The sequence below is a fragment of the Arvicanthis niloticus genome, chromosome 6 (genome assembly GCF_011762505.2).
Source record: "Arvicanthis niloticus isolate mArvNil1 chromosome 6, mArvNil1.pat.X, whole genome shotgun sequence".
Taxonomy (NCBI): Eukaryota; Metazoa; Chordata; class Mammalia; order Rodentia; family Muridae; genus Arvicanthis; species Arvicanthis niloticus.
The window spans coordinates 42,498,824-42,514,173 of record NC_047663.1 but is presented as its reverse complement, the minus strand read 5'-3'; the positions used below and the strand labels follow the sequence as shown (position 1 = coordinate 42,514,173).

The following is a 15,350-nucleotide window of genomic DNA, read 5'->3' as shown; positions in this document are numbered from 1 at the left end:
CGATCCCAAACTTCAATTATGGTACAAACTTTTCTTTCTCACAATGTCTAACAAGTCTGGTGGAGTACATTAATCTTCTAGTCCTGCTGGAGACCATAGTCCTTTAGCTAAATTCTTTCTCTGTAACTTAATATTTCCTAAGCAAGTTTATTGTAATTTTTTTTCAGTACAGTGCTTCTCTCTGTAGCCCAGGCTGCCCTGGAACTCCTTCTTGTAGATCAGGCTAGCCTCAAACTCAGACATCTACCTTCCTCTTCCTCCAGAATGCTGGGATTAAAGGCATGGGTCATTATACACACAGAGAGACACACATGTGTCTATATATTTTTAATGGGTATAGGGCACACAGGTTCTCAGTATTTCCCTGGCTCCTAACTTGTAATCCACCTGTCTCTGTTCCTTTCAGTGTTAGGAATATAGGTATGTTCCAGCTCTCAACTCCGCCCCCAAACCCCACCAATTGACTCTAATAGTATTATTTTAGCATTGGGATATTAAAAGTAGACTAGTTAAAAATAGACTGTCTCAATTTGAAATTGAAAGGGCTTCTAGACTTAGGCCTGGAAGTTAAACTTGAGTTGTCTCTATTCTCCTTGATTATCCCAAGTTTATTTTAATCTGCATCTTGACGTTTTATGAATGAAGTTCTCTTTCATTCAGTCCAATAAAGAACATGGCCATTAGCACTCTGCTAAATAGCTCCAACTGCTGCTTGAACTAAGTTGTAAAATTAGCATAGTGGCAGGTGCTTAAACTGTTATATATGCCATGTTACAGCTAACACATAGCATCTTTGTTAATCAAAACCTATTTCCTCAACTACTGTGAAGGAGGTAAAACCTAGATGAGAATCTTCACTGTTGCCTTTTGTTATTTTAGCTTATTAAAATTGGTAAATTCGGAACTTTGCCAGTGTATTTTATTATGTCTTAAAATTTGAATCCCGCAACTTAGCTTCATAAACATTTAACTGTCCCTATTTGGTTTTATGGTGAATTAACAAAGCACGCTTATAAATCTGATTAAATGTGGTTAACCTTTTTAGTAATTCTTTTAAAAAAATTATTTTTCAGCCTTCCTCTCTGCCCTTTCCTGCATATGTAGGAGCTCAGAGGGCATCCTCAATGACTCCTCCACTTCATTTTTGAGATAGGATGTTTAAGTGACTAATGGTTGATAGTAAGCCCAAGGGGTCCTCCCGTCCCTGCTTCCCAAGTGCTGGGATTGTAGGTATGTGCCACTTTGCTCAGCTCTTTGCATAGATTCTGTCTCTGCTTACCAAGTGCTGGGATTGTAGGTATGTGCCACTTTGCTCAGCTCTTTGCATAGATTCTGGAAGAAGCAAACTTAGGTCTTGCAGGTGCTGCACTAACTGAACTCTTCTCAACTCTCCATCTTCATTTTAACATCAGTGACAGATAGGGTGGCTTATTTTAATATGACCAGAAGAGGAATGATTTTGAAATTTGTTGACTGGCTTTTTAAATAATATTAGAGCCGGGCAGTGGTGGCGCACGCCTTTAATCCCAGCACTTGGGAGGCAGAGGCAGGCAGATTTCTGAGTTCGAGGCCAGCCTGGTCTACAGAGTAAGTTCCAGGACAGCCAAGGCTATACAGAGAAACCCTGTCTCAAACAAACAAACAAACAAACAACAAACAAAAAACCAAAAAAAACCAACAAAAAACCCAAAATAATAATAATAATAATAATAATAATAATAATAATAATAATAATAATAGGAAAATATTTTCTCTGAGTAGAGATTGTTGGAGCATTAACTAAACTGGTAGTCTGGTAGTTTTGGAGGCAGCTGGTTTGGAAAGTATCTTTGTCTATTTAGGTTGCTGTAGTAAAGTTAGTACAATAGGAAGCAGAAATTCATCCATCACACTCCTGATGGATGAGAAGCACCAAGAGTAAGACACAGCAGGTTTGGTGTCAAAGGGCTTGTGCTTCCTAAATGTCCCTTCTTGTCCTTTCTTCACCTAGGCTCCATTTTTATTCCTTGTGGTGCTGGAGATTAAGCCCAGGGCCTTAACATCCACTAGGTGAGCCTTCCACCACTGAGCACACCCTAGCTCTCTTTTTATTTATTTATTTTGAGGTGACGTTGCTTAGGCTGGCTTCTTGAATTTGCTGTGTAGCCCAAGCTGACCTTTAATTCACAGTTTCTCTTCCTTCTACATCTCCAGGTGCTAGGATTAGAGGCATGAACCATCATGTTCATTTCATTTGGGCCTCTTAGGACAGAATCATTCTTTTGAGGGCTCTATAACCTAATTTCCATTCTTGTAAAACTTTCAGTGAGGGCTAAGTTTCAACATATGAATAGGGGTGTTGTGAAACAAGCATTCAGACCATAGCATTCTCCCGCTGTCCTGCACATCCACGTCTTTGTTCTGTGTAGGTACAGTGTATTTGCTCTATTCCAGCAGCACCGCATGTCTGAAGTCTAGAGTCTCAGTCTCATCTGAGTGAGCATAGGTGAGAGTCAAGATGCTGTTCATCTTGAGGCAAGTTGCCTAGCTATGAATTTGTGAAATGAAGTTATCTGCTTCTAAGATACAAATTTGGGGCAGGCAGAAGATAGGCATTCCTATTTTTAAAAGGTGAAAAAGAGGAAAGAAGAAAGGGATTGTGAGTCTTACATAAGAAAGTCCAAAGCTCAGCAGTATAAACAGTGTATCTTAAGGCTCATGAATAATGACTTTTACTTCACACCTTGCCTTTCACATCCCCTGGTGTGGAATTTGGGCTTTTAAAACTTTGGCAGTCTTGGTGTTAATGGCTCTGCTGGCTGGGTGCAGCCTGTGTGGCATGGGTTGGAATGCTGGTCTGTGGCTCTTTCAGGCTAGAGTCAAAAGTTTGGCCACCCAAACCTTTCTTTTGACAGGATCTTTTCCAAGCTATGGCATTCTGAACCTGACAAGAGGAGCAATACCCGTAACTTCCTGAATGACTTGCCTTTGTGGTCATTTCTGTTACCATGATGCTTCACATCTGGCTTCCACTAATCTGTTAAAGAATCGTCATAGAACTGTGGAAGTTTTTTTCCCAGACATACATTTTCATTCTTTACATCATGGCCAGGAAGAAGCTCCCAAATAAAATATCTGCTTTCCTTTTGATTATAAACTTCATCTTGAAGTAACTTCTATTTGGATTTACTAGATGCAGTCAAGAGAAGCCGTGTTACGGCTCTGCTTTTGTTTACATAGTTCATCAACCAAACATCTAATTTTACCACTCATAAGTCTTAGTTCCTGTAAAACACCAGGATAGGACACAGTTCACACCGGGTCTTTACCACCATGTATAAAATAAAATAAAATAAAATAAAATTTTTATTTTTCTGTACTGAATGTGGGACCCAGATCCTCGAGCATGCTAGGTCGTTCTCTACTATTGTGCTGTATCCAGCTGCCCTGCTTCTCTGTAACAAGGGTCTGTGTTCTTCCAGTTGGCAGTGACATGTTCCCCATTTCTGTGACCTCATCAGAATGACCTTTACTATTCATATTTCTATCAGCATTTCATTTGAAAGCATTTGTGCAGTCTCTGAAAAGACAGAGGCATTCTGTGTAGTTAGCTTCTGTGCGGTCACCTCAGAATCATTCATAAGGCTCTGTTCATAGTGACAAGGCGTTTTCTACAAGCCTGTCTAGATTCTTCCAGCTTGTACCTATTACCCAGATCCAAAGTTGTTTCTGCAGTTAGATTTGTGTTATAACAACAACTCTACTCTTTGGTCCTAGCTTCTGTCTTTGTGTGGATTGCTATACCAACATCTGCAGAAGTGAAGGCCTACCTGTCTGTATAGGTGGTGATTTCTTGGTGTGTTTTCACCATGTATAATAGTTCTCAAGAAATTATGTTACATCTTTACCCTGATATGCCAATTGTCTACATTCTTTTTGTTATTTTGGGGGATATTTTTTTGAGATTGGCTCTCCATATTTTACCCAGAGTGGCTTCAAACTCAAGCTGTACTTTTTTCTACACATGGAAGAGCTGGGATTACAGGCACAACACCACTGTGCTTTTCTACTTGTATATATTTTCATTTATTCTCTCTGCCGTTTTTCTGTCCATACATGCATATAATTTGGGGGACATGGAGAGAAACATTTGATACTTAGTTGTAGGCCTCATGCCCTGTCCCAGGATGCTTCAGGGTGCCTTTAAGAGTAAGAACTAATCTCTTTAGATGGTAGTATAAGTTTTAAATTCAGGACATTTAACATCATAATAGTACTAAACCATACTTCATGCCTATGTTTAAAGTTTGCTAGTTGCCCAAATAATTCATGTATTTTTTTTTGTTTGCTAGTTTTATTTATGATTACTTTACTGCATGTACACCTGCATACCAGAAGAAGGCATCAAATCCCATTATAGATAGTTGTGAGCCACCATGTGGTTGCTGGGATATGAACTCAGGACCTCTGGAAGAGCAGCTTTATCTCCAGTTTCTAATTATGTACTAATACTTTTCAAAATGGTGCTTTCCTTATCTTTGGACTTCCAGTGTAGGGAGTAACTGGTTTTCTATACTATAGACTTTGTATGTTGTATATTATGTTTTGTGTGTTGAGGCATATGTATCTCATGTATAACTCATTTGAGTTGCTTAGGTTTCAGTGCATATTTAGGACAGTCTTTTCTAGAAACATATTTTTAAAATGTTTTTGGAATGTATTGGAAAATTTAAGTTTATACAGATGTATTATAGAATGATATGCAAAATTTTCATCTTATGGAAGCATACCATAGGATTTAAAGGTTATTTTACCTCTCAAATGTAGAGATAGCTGGTCCAAATTTGTTTATAGTAAATGGCATACCTTTTTACTAGGTTGATGTTTCGGGGAAAATCACCACAGGTCTATAATAAGAAAACCACCCGTAACTAGTGATTGTTATAATAATGAAAGTGTCAGGAGTGGTGGTTCATACCTGTTATCCCTGCACTTGGGAGTGCAAGTGTTCCATCTCTGGACTACACTTCATTTTGCAGTTTTTTTCTTCTGTAACTAATAATCCTGCTTCTGACCATTGAGAATGTATGTCTAGTAGTAGGCCTGCTCAGTTTTAGCATATATGAGAATGTTCCGTTTTACCAGAAAGTGCCAGATTGTTTTTAAAAGTCCTTGACTCCCAGTGCTGCCACCTCCAGCATGTCTTCCTGTTACATGTTGTCCTTGGAGTTGTGTATTTAACATTTGTATCTACCTGCTTGGGGACATATGACTCCTTCCTAGCAGATAGCAAAAGATTACTTTAATCATATTCCATATTTGGAATTTCATTATTTTTTAGTTTTAAAATGTATTTTATTATTTCACAGGTATGAATATATTGCTTGTATGTATGTATGTATGTATGTATGTATGTACGTGAATATGTATATATACAATGTATAGCACCCATCAAGTTCAGAAGAGGGCATTAGATCTTTTGGGACAAGAATTATAGACATGTCATGTGAATTATACAGCTGTCATGTGAATGCTGGGAATTAACTCCCAGACCTCTTTAGTGCTCCTTACTGCTGAGCTAATTATCTGGCTCCCTGTTTTTCTTTTTTAAAAAAGATCTTATAAGTGTGTGTGTGTGTGTGTGTGTGTGTGTGTGTGTGTGTGTGTTTGTTTACACAGATGCAGGTGCCTGTAGAGGCCAAAAGTGGAAGTTGGATCCTCTGAGGTTGTGGTCGTGCAGTTTGTTAGCTGCCTGCCATAGCTGCTGGAAACTGACCTCAGGTCCTCCAGAGGAGTGAGCATGTGTTCCTAACCACAGGGGAGCAAGCATATGTTCCTAACCACAGAGACAGCTTTTTAGCCAGGCTTTTTATTATTTTTCAATTTTAGGTATTTTCATTTTTGGTTATGATTTTCCTTTTATCCATGGTGTTTTATTGTCTTTGAGATGTTTTCCTAGCTATCTTTGTTTGTGTGTTTGTTTGTTCGTTTATGTTTTTCAAGACAGGGTTTCTCTGTGTAGCCCTGGCTTTCCTGGAAAACTCTCTGTAGGAAAGGCTGGACACAAACTCAGAGATCTGCCTGCCTCTGCCTCTCTAGTGTGAGGATTAAAGATGTCCACCACCAGTGTCTGGTTTTATTTATTAATTTATACTTCAGTGTACAAGATCAAGCCAGCCAAAATGGCAGCGTAGATAGGGAGGAACTTGAGAGGCCCCACTGCTGACAGTGGAGCTATTTATTGGCAGTGGATAGCTACTGTGGGAGGGAAAAAATCATTGAAAGTTTGGCCAGTGTTAGTTGCCCATGCTCCAATAGCTCTATAGGCATGCACATATGGTCTGCATTAAATGGACTTAAACTATTTTTAAAGAAGGGCTGGAGATGGCTCAGAGGTTTTTTTAAAAAAAGTCATGAAGTTGGGAGGCAGACGTGTGGAGATCTGGGGCATTGGAGGGGAGAAATGGAGTTGGACATAATCATATTTCATTGTAAACACATGAAATTCTCAATAAAAATTAAATAAAAATATTTAGGTATTTTCATTTTTGGTTATGATTTTCTTTTATCCAGGGTGTTTTATTGTCTTTGATGTTTTCCTGGTTTAATTGTATATTCAGCAAATATGGTTTTTATGTTACTAGTACTTTCAGATTTGACCTTAACTTTTTACTGTTGTTGAAAAATTTTCTAAAATGCAGTATGTTAGAGAAGTACCACATCTTGGGCTGTACTCCTGATCCCCTTTAGTTTTTACATTTTATTTATTTTGTTATTTTTAAAAGAAGGTTTATTTTTAATAAATTTATACTTGGAAGCACAGTTATAGATAGTTGTGAACTGCCCTGGGGGTGCTAGGGAGTGAACCTGTGTCCTCTGGAGGAGCAGCCAGTGCTCTAAACTGCTAAGCCATCTCTCCAACCGTACTTTTTTTTTTTTCTTTTTTTGTAATTTTGAAGCAGATTCTTACTGAAGTTTCTTGGGCTTGCTTTGTACTCTTTCTTGCACAGGCTAGCATTTGAGTCATGAGTCTGAGCCTCCTTAGTAGTGAGATTACAAGTCTATACCAGGTTATTTTAAAAAAAACAATGGACAATTTTAATATCTCAAAGTTCTGCTTTTCTAAAATCCCTGAGTGGCTTCATGGCATAGCTTTTGCTCAGTTTTTCAAAAGATTGCAGATGAGTGGCAGTCATCTAAAGATTTGACATGTACTACATTATTCACTTCCAAGAGAAATCATTTCTATAGCTATAAGGAGGTGGCTTTGATGTCTGTCTGTCTATGTATCTAATTTAATCTATCTCTAGCTGCTTGCAAAAGGGCTTAGTACCTGTTGATAGGCCTTCTTGAACGTATGACAGTTGGCATTGTGGAAGGTGAATGTTTTGAGAGAATCAGAAGCCATGTTTTGTTTTTGTTTTTGTTTTGTTTTGTTTTTTAAAGACCCTTGGAAGTTGATATACCTTCCCTTCTGCTACCTTATATTACCCATAGAGAACAGCTTTCATATAGGGTGCAAGAATTACACAAGGTTATAGATTAGATACTACAATGTAGGAATAATTATGGACCGCCATGGAGTCTAGATAGTCAGGAAGTTCATTTTTAAAAGATTTTATATGTTCTTGAAAATACTGTGTAATCTCTGGTTCTTAGGTATAATCCTTATGTGTTGTTTTGGTCAAGTTCTACATTCTGATTTTTTCCCCTTACTACATTGTATAACTGAAAGATATATGTATTAGGCAGTCTTGCACTGAATTTGATGTGATTTTTTTAAAACTTCTTTTGCTGTGTGTTTATGTGTGTGTGTGGTTTGTACATACATGCTTATACCTATGCATATGTGCACACACAGGCCAGAGGAGAGTGTTGAATGTCCTGTTCTGTTACTGCCTTATTATTTTGACACAGGGTTTCTCACTGAACTTAGAGCTAGACTAGTGTCCAGCAAGCCCCAACAGTCCTCCATTCTTTATACCCCTAACAGCAGTGAGGTTACAGGCGCATGCACAGCCATGCCCAGCTTTTTATCTGAGTACCCGCAGCAAAACTCAGGCCCCCATATACACCCCATATACACCTTGTATAGCAGGTGTTCTTACCTTCTGAGCCATCTCTCTAGTCCAAATCAGTAGATATGCCAGTTTTGTTACGTGTATATTAGATGCACAGAAGTCAGAATCTCATGCTGTGAAGTCATCTTCTGTTTCTGGTGGGTTTTACTGTTGTTCCTTCCCTCTCCCTCACTCCTTCCTCCTCCCCTCCCCTTTCCCTCCCTCCCTCTACCTTGCACATGTTGGACAAGCCATCTCCTACAAGCATTCCATTTCTTGTTGAGTTTCTTTAGTATCTGTTGGGTCTTCTCCCATTCACTGACCATGAAATCTTTGTGTATGTTTGTGTTTTTAATTTTTCTTATAAATAGTACATGTGGAAATAGTTTGACTTTTTCTTCTAACTGGAATGTTTATTTTATTTACATTAATCATGATTATTGGCATATTTAAACTTACTTATTACTGTTACTTTATAAGACTTTTATTTGTCTTTTTTTAACTCTTCCCCCCTTCTTGAACCTGACTTTTCTTTTTTCTTTTCTTTTATCTTTTTTATATGAGTACACTGTAGGTGTCTTCAGACACACCAGAAGAAGGCACTGGACCCCATTACAGATAATTGTGAGCCACCATGTGGTTGCTGGAAATTGAACTCACGACCGCTGGAAGAACAGTCAGTGCTTTTAACTGCTGAACCATTTCTCCAGCTGACATTTCTTTTAGGCTCATTTTTCTTCTGCTTGAAGCAAGTTCTTTAGAACAATTTTAAGTAAGGATCTATTGCAGTAATTGCTCTTTTTCTTTTCTTAAAAATATCTTAATTTCCTCCTCATTCCTGAGTCATAATTTTACCACTATGTAGAAATCTAGGTAGTTGTTTTTCTCTTCAGTATGTTAAAGATACCATTTTCTTACCTTTTTACTGTTGTTGAGAATTCTGTTGTCATTATAATTGCCATTATTGTATAGGTGGTATTTTTCTTTCTGGTTGTTTTAAAGTCATTTTCTTTTTCACCTTTTGTATTTATTTTTTCTCTCACCAAAGGTAATTATGTTGAATAATGAATGCATTAATTGACTTGATTATTATCATAGTTTCTTTTCTATTGCTGTGATAAAACAGCATGATCAAAGCAATTTATAGAAGAGAATGTTTAGCTGGGGTTGAGGGTAGTGGGGGTGGCGGGGGTGGCAGGGGTGGTGGCAGTGGAGTTAGTGGCAGCACACACCTTTAACCCCTAGCACTTGGGAGGTAGAGGCAGGAGGATCTCTGAATTCAAGGCCAGCCTGGCGTACAGAGTGAGTTCCAGGACAGTCAGGGCTACCCAGAGAAACCCTGTCTCGAAAAACCAAAAGAAAAAATAAAAAAAAAATGTTTAGTTTGGCTTACACTTTCAGAGGGTAAGAATCCATGATGTCAGAGCAAAGAAATAGCTGAGAGATCACATTTTGATCCATAACCATAGGGCAGAGAGAGAGAGCACTGGGGATTTCAAGAGTCTTTTGAAACTGGAAAGACCACCCCAGTGATGCATTTAGACAGTTCTATCAGCTGGGAATCAAGTATTCAAATATATGAACCATGGGGATCATTTTTATTCAGACTAGCACAATTGTGGTTATGACTTCACAGGATATTGAAATCTTGTTATATAAGTTAAATATATAACTTTTTTATTTGCTAATTATGCCTAAGTGGGAAAACAAATGTAAAAGTATCCTTTTAAATGAGGTATAATTGGAAGTTCCTGTACATGTGCCTTTCTGTAGGGCAGGTTGGTAGGGAGCTAACTGTAGTTGTTGATCCTCCAAATGTAAGTCTTTCAGTGAAGATCCACTTTATCTAGATTAATATTGCCTTACTGGTTGCCTGGGTAGTGATGTTTGATTAAAGGATTAAGCCAAAAGCCTGGTAGTTTATAGTACGGAGATTTTCACGTATAAAGGAAGTAATAGGATGATTGTGGAAAGGTTATATTTCAGGTTTTAAAATATAGGCAAAGGAAATGGTCAATTTTCCTCTGAATTCACTGAACTGTCTGTACTTTGTCTGTAGACTAGCAGGGGCTGCCTGTTGCTCCTGGACCACAGTCCTAAGGCACATTGCTTCAGGTAATAAAAAGATGGTTGTTAAAGGCAGTAAGTAGGAAAGGCAGTGTAATGGCACTGGTTCATTCTTTGACTCAACAAACATTTATTAATTTTATTAATAACAAACATTTATTATTTCTAATCAAAGGATAAAATGACCTTTGAGAAAGATATCTTTTTTGCTACCATGGAACTTAAAATGCAAGAATGATATGCATTAAAGTTTATCATGTGGCTAATTATATTTGTTCAAGAATCATAGGCATCCTGGGGATGAGGCTTAATTGATAGAGAGTACTTGTTTAGCCTGCATGAAGTTATAGATTCAGTCTGTAGTGCTGTATAGAATTGAGCATGGTGGTACATGCTAGCAACTTTAGTAATTGGGGAGTAGAGGCAGAAGGATCAGAACTTCAAGGTCATCTTTGACTGCAATAGAGAGTTTGAGTCTGGGGTAGATGAGACACTAGAGAAAAATTATTTTGAGCAAAATAAATTGTATTTGAGTGTTTGTTTTTTCTTTCATGGCTTTCTTTTCAACGAGCATTTATTACTTTCACAATCTGGAAAAGTGAATTAAACTTTTAAATATTCTATATTACAAATATTTTAGATATAATAGAATATAGAGATATCTTTGGACATAACAGAATATAAAGGGTTTAGGTTGTATGAGGAAAAATAATCACCTTTGAATTATCTCTATTTAAAACAAAATATGATCTACTATAAGATCTCAACAAATAGGGATTTATTTAGAAGAAATAAACACAGTTATTTAAACAAAGAACTGTGAACAATGAGTAGTTTGTTTCTAGTTTCACTCAGAAATTCTTTGAAAGGTCACAAGCTAAAATGTGTGCTTCTGTGTACATTCTGATGAGTTTCTAAAAGGCCTCTCAGACTGTAATGGAAGTTAGAGATGACATTACATTTTGTTTAGTGTACACACAGGAAAAAAGGAAAGGAAAAATATCCCAAGAGGAGGAAGAACACCCAATATGTCATCTTTGGGTATTAGGAAACAAACATATTAAATTAAGAAGGTGTATTCTTTGCTGGAGTATAGGCTGAGTGGTCAAGAACACTGGCTGCTCTTCCAGAGGACCTAGTTTGATTCCCAGCATCTACATGGCAGCTCATGACCATCTTTAACCTAGGATATATGTCTCTCTTTTTTGGCTTCTAAGGGAATTGTATGCACATGGTATATTATATAGACATAGACATTATTATTAATTATTAATACATTAAAAAAAATAAACTACCCCTGAATATTGTAGCTTATATTAAGCACATCTCCCAGAGGATTCTGTGTAATTGGTTACGTATTACATATGTAATAGTGCTTTATATAGTGCTTAATGAAAAGTTATGAAGTTTGTTTCTATTTTAATGTTGTTTTAAGTATATAATTGGCAATCAAACAAAGCTATTATTCATATAACAAAGTTAAATGAAAAAGGTGAATTAACTGCAAATTGTTAAGCCAGGAATGCATGGTACAGGATATGGCTAAGTTAATAGTATATGAATCACTAAATTTGGGCAGAGTGGGATAACAGCCTGAAATTTAATCCTGAGCTCATAAAATAGGTATTACATAATTACCATTTTAAAAACGATATAGATATTATAAAACATCCATAGGCAAATATATTTGCATGGAGCCAAACTAATTTTGCCAAGAAGTAAAATCCTTTGAATTCACTTTCCCTTGAATGTTTGAGTTTTAGTTTATTCTTTTCCTGCTATTCTGAACTTACAGCTGGCTAAGTTTTTCATACACAGAAACCTTAAGTCTTATAGAACCTATTTGTACTCAGTTCACAAATTACCTATTTATGCAACCACTATTGAAACTCCAAAAGCTAATTCCCAAGTGCTGTTTTAAGATTCTCCAGATATCTACCACCCCAACAGGGACCTGTTTTTTACCAGCCTAAACTACAGTTGTACTGTTTGCACAGAAAATGCTCCATTATTTTCTTCTCTTCCTCTGTAAAGTTCAAAAGCCATTAGGTAAAACAGAGCAAGTAGGCATCTGTGTACTTGCTTGGGTAGAGCCTGATCAGGATGAAAAAGACATTCCTTCAGAGGGAAGCAAGACAGAAAAAGAGTGTCCACATGTGGCAGGCTAGGCAGAGTCAGACAAGTGAATGGGACAGGAGAGACTACTCTGTAGAGGGTGGCCAGACACAGGACATTAGCTCAAACAGGGAGGGAGGGGACAGTAGGCCACAGGATAACAAAGCCCCAGTGGGATAAGGATAGAGCTTATAGAAAGATGCCACTAGTTAAGGTGTTAGTACCTGAGTGGGCCCGGAAGGTGCTGGTGGGCTGTGTGACTCTTCTGTATGCGGGAGCAGGAGTGTGCTCGCACAGAGTTTGAGCAGGTGCATAGAGGAAGTAGTGAAGCACAAGTAGGGGTTGAAGGCTGCGCACAGTAAGGAGGGAGGAAAACAAGAAAGGTCCAGGGGCCAGTGTGGTGACTGAGCTGTAGAGGTGCTCGCCACCAAGTCTAATGACCTGAGCTGGGTTTCTGTAACCTAGCTGGGGAAGAGTTCATAAAATTGAAAAAAAAAAAAAAAAAAAAAAAAAGATGGTTTTATTCTTTTGGAATTCTTGGCTCCCTTCCCTTTTCTTACTTCCTTCATCGAATCCCATTGATTGCCTACTTCTCATCCTATTGTCAATTTGGAGTTTAATTTCAGCATTTCTCAAAATAGGCTGCTTTTTTGAATGATTCGTCAACTGGATGTTTTAGAACATTATTGCCTAATAGGATTTGATCGCTGCATCTTATATAACTATTAAATTTAAATAAAATCAACATTTGATTCCTCATCTGGACTAGCCATAGTACAGATGTTTAAAATAGCAACATAGAGCTGGCTAGTGGCCAAGGTTAGTAATCATTTTTGGATACAGAATATCACTGCAGAAAATTCTATCTATTATTTGTGATTTAGAATATGTCACAGTTCTTCTGACTTGTACATGGTCCTGAACATCCCTGTTTGTGTGTGTGTGTGTGTGTTTTCATTGAGAATGTACTGTCATTTGGGAAAATCGTTTGTTCATTCATCAGGCTTTCTGTTTCCTGTTGTGTATATACTTATACTACACTAGGGTTGTGTTAAGTGGGTCCTATTTATACACACACACACTCACACACACATACACTCTTCACACATTTGCACACTTGCACTTAGGAGAACCTTGTCCTTTAATTTATCTGTGGATGTGTGTAAGTTTGCAGCTTTATTCTTCTGGATTCTCTGTTGATTGTATGGAAGGGCTGGGGAGATTTAGATTTACAAGCTGTATTGTTGCTGCCTTAGTTAGGGTTTCCATTGCTATAAAAAGATACCATGACCATAGCAGCTCTTTTAAAGGCAACATTTAATTGGGGTTGGCTTACAGTTTCAGAGGTTTAGTGTATTACTATAATAGCAGGAAACATGGCAGCATGCAGGCAGACATGGTGCTGGAGAAGGAGCTGAGAGTTCTGTATCTTGATTTGAAGGCAACCAAGAGAGATTGGCATTCTCAAGTCACTAGCTAGGAAGCTCTGCTTTGCAATGGGTAGAACCTGAGCATGGGAGGAGACCTCCAAAGCCCACCCCCACAGTGACGCATTTACTCCAACAAGGCCACACCTCCTAATAGTACCACTCCTTATGGGCCAAGTATGTTTAAACCAACACAGTTGCCATTCTCACCTTCTAAAATTCTCTTTTTTGAGTTGTCAAGTTTTTTCCTCTACAATCTTTTTTGTTTTTTTGAGGCAGGGTTTCTCTGTGTAGCCCTGGCTGTCTTGGAACTTGCTCTATAGACCATATGGCCTCAAACTCACAGAGATCTGCTGGCCTTTGCTTCCTGATTTAATCCTGATTTAAAGGCATGTGTCACTGCTGTCCAGCTACCTCATCTTCATGGTTAACTATGTAATTCTATAGTTTCTGTGCACTGCCTTCCTTACATCCTAACCTCCTTCCCTCTGTATTTTCTATTTCTCTGCTGTCAAGTTAATACTGTCCTACTGCCTAGCAACCATCTGGGCATGTCACTTGTTCCTCCCAATTTTACCTTTCAAGTGGAGAGAGTTGTGGGTGTGGTCTCACAGAGGAACCTCCTTGGTTCTCTTTCAGTATCACCAGGGTCTAAGAACAGTGAATTGATACTTATGTACAGAATTACACTTTTGAGTTGAGATGCATTTCTATGCAGTGCAGTTGACCTTATGCACAGGTTAGTGTAAATGTGAGCCCTCCAAAGAATTGGTTTTCCTGTGAGATGAATTTCTAGGTTATGTTGTTTGGTACCTTGGTTGTATGGTTGGTTATCTTTACTGAAGTCAGTTTTAGCTCTGTTCCTGATTTATTATATTTAATTATATTTAAATAATTGGCTGTTGTTTTCTATTGAACAGGGATTTGTAGCCTAGATTTTCGTGGTCTGTAGTTCATTCAGTGTATATACTAAAGGCTTATGTGCATGTCTTGCAGAATTCTCTTATTTTGTAGCTAAAAGGACAGAGCTCTGGTCCTGAGGGTCATCATTCTTCTTGGAAAACACTGGGTAAAAGATTTGGCTTTATAGATTTATATTTTTTTTTATGATTTCCAGAAAGAAAACTGAAAATTAAAAATTGATAGACTGTTGGGCAATGGTGGCACACGCCTTTAATCCCAGCACTTGGGAGGCAGAGGCAGGTGGATTTTTGAGTTCGAGGCCAGCCTGGTCTACAGAGTGAGTTTCAGGACAGCCAGAGCTACACAGAGAAACCCTGTCTCAAAACAAAACAAAACAAAACAAACAAACAAAACCAACAAAAAAATCCAAAACAAAAAACCAAAAAAAAAAAAAAATTGACAGACCACTTAAGATTTGCTCTAAGTTCTATGTTGCATTGTACATTAGAGATTGAGATATAAATATCGGCAGATACGGTTGATAAAGACTTCCTAAGAGGTTGTGGTTTTCACTGAAAATGCATGTTTAGTCATTTGAAGAGTAACATCTATTTTTCCATTATAGCTTCCAATAAAAACAGGACAGCAGAACACACATACCAAAGTCAGCACCGAGCACACCAAGGAGTGTCTGATCAACATTTCCAAATACAAGTTTTCTTTGGTCATCAGTGGGCTCACCACCATCCTAAAGAATGTTAACAATATGGTGAGTATCTCATTTGTGGGGTTTCTGCTT

The 15,350-nt window shown here is 37.8% G+C and overlaps 1 protein-coding gene across 4 annotated transcripts in view; it reads left to right on the top strand.

Moving 5' to 3' along the window:
- The window catches only part of Nf1 (neurofibromin 1), a 239,489-nt gene that overhangs the window by 24,105 nt on the left and 200,034 nt on the right, over positions 1-15,350 (top strand). For all 4 annotated transcript variants that reach the window (XM_076936207.1, XM_034506963.2, XM_034506964.2 and 1 more), the window contains exon 2: positions 15,177-15,320. In XM_076936207.1, the coding sequence (XP_076792322.1) occupies positions 15,177-15,320 (144 nt within the window). The remainder of the gene's footprint in view (positions 1-15,176; positions 15,321-15,350) is intronic.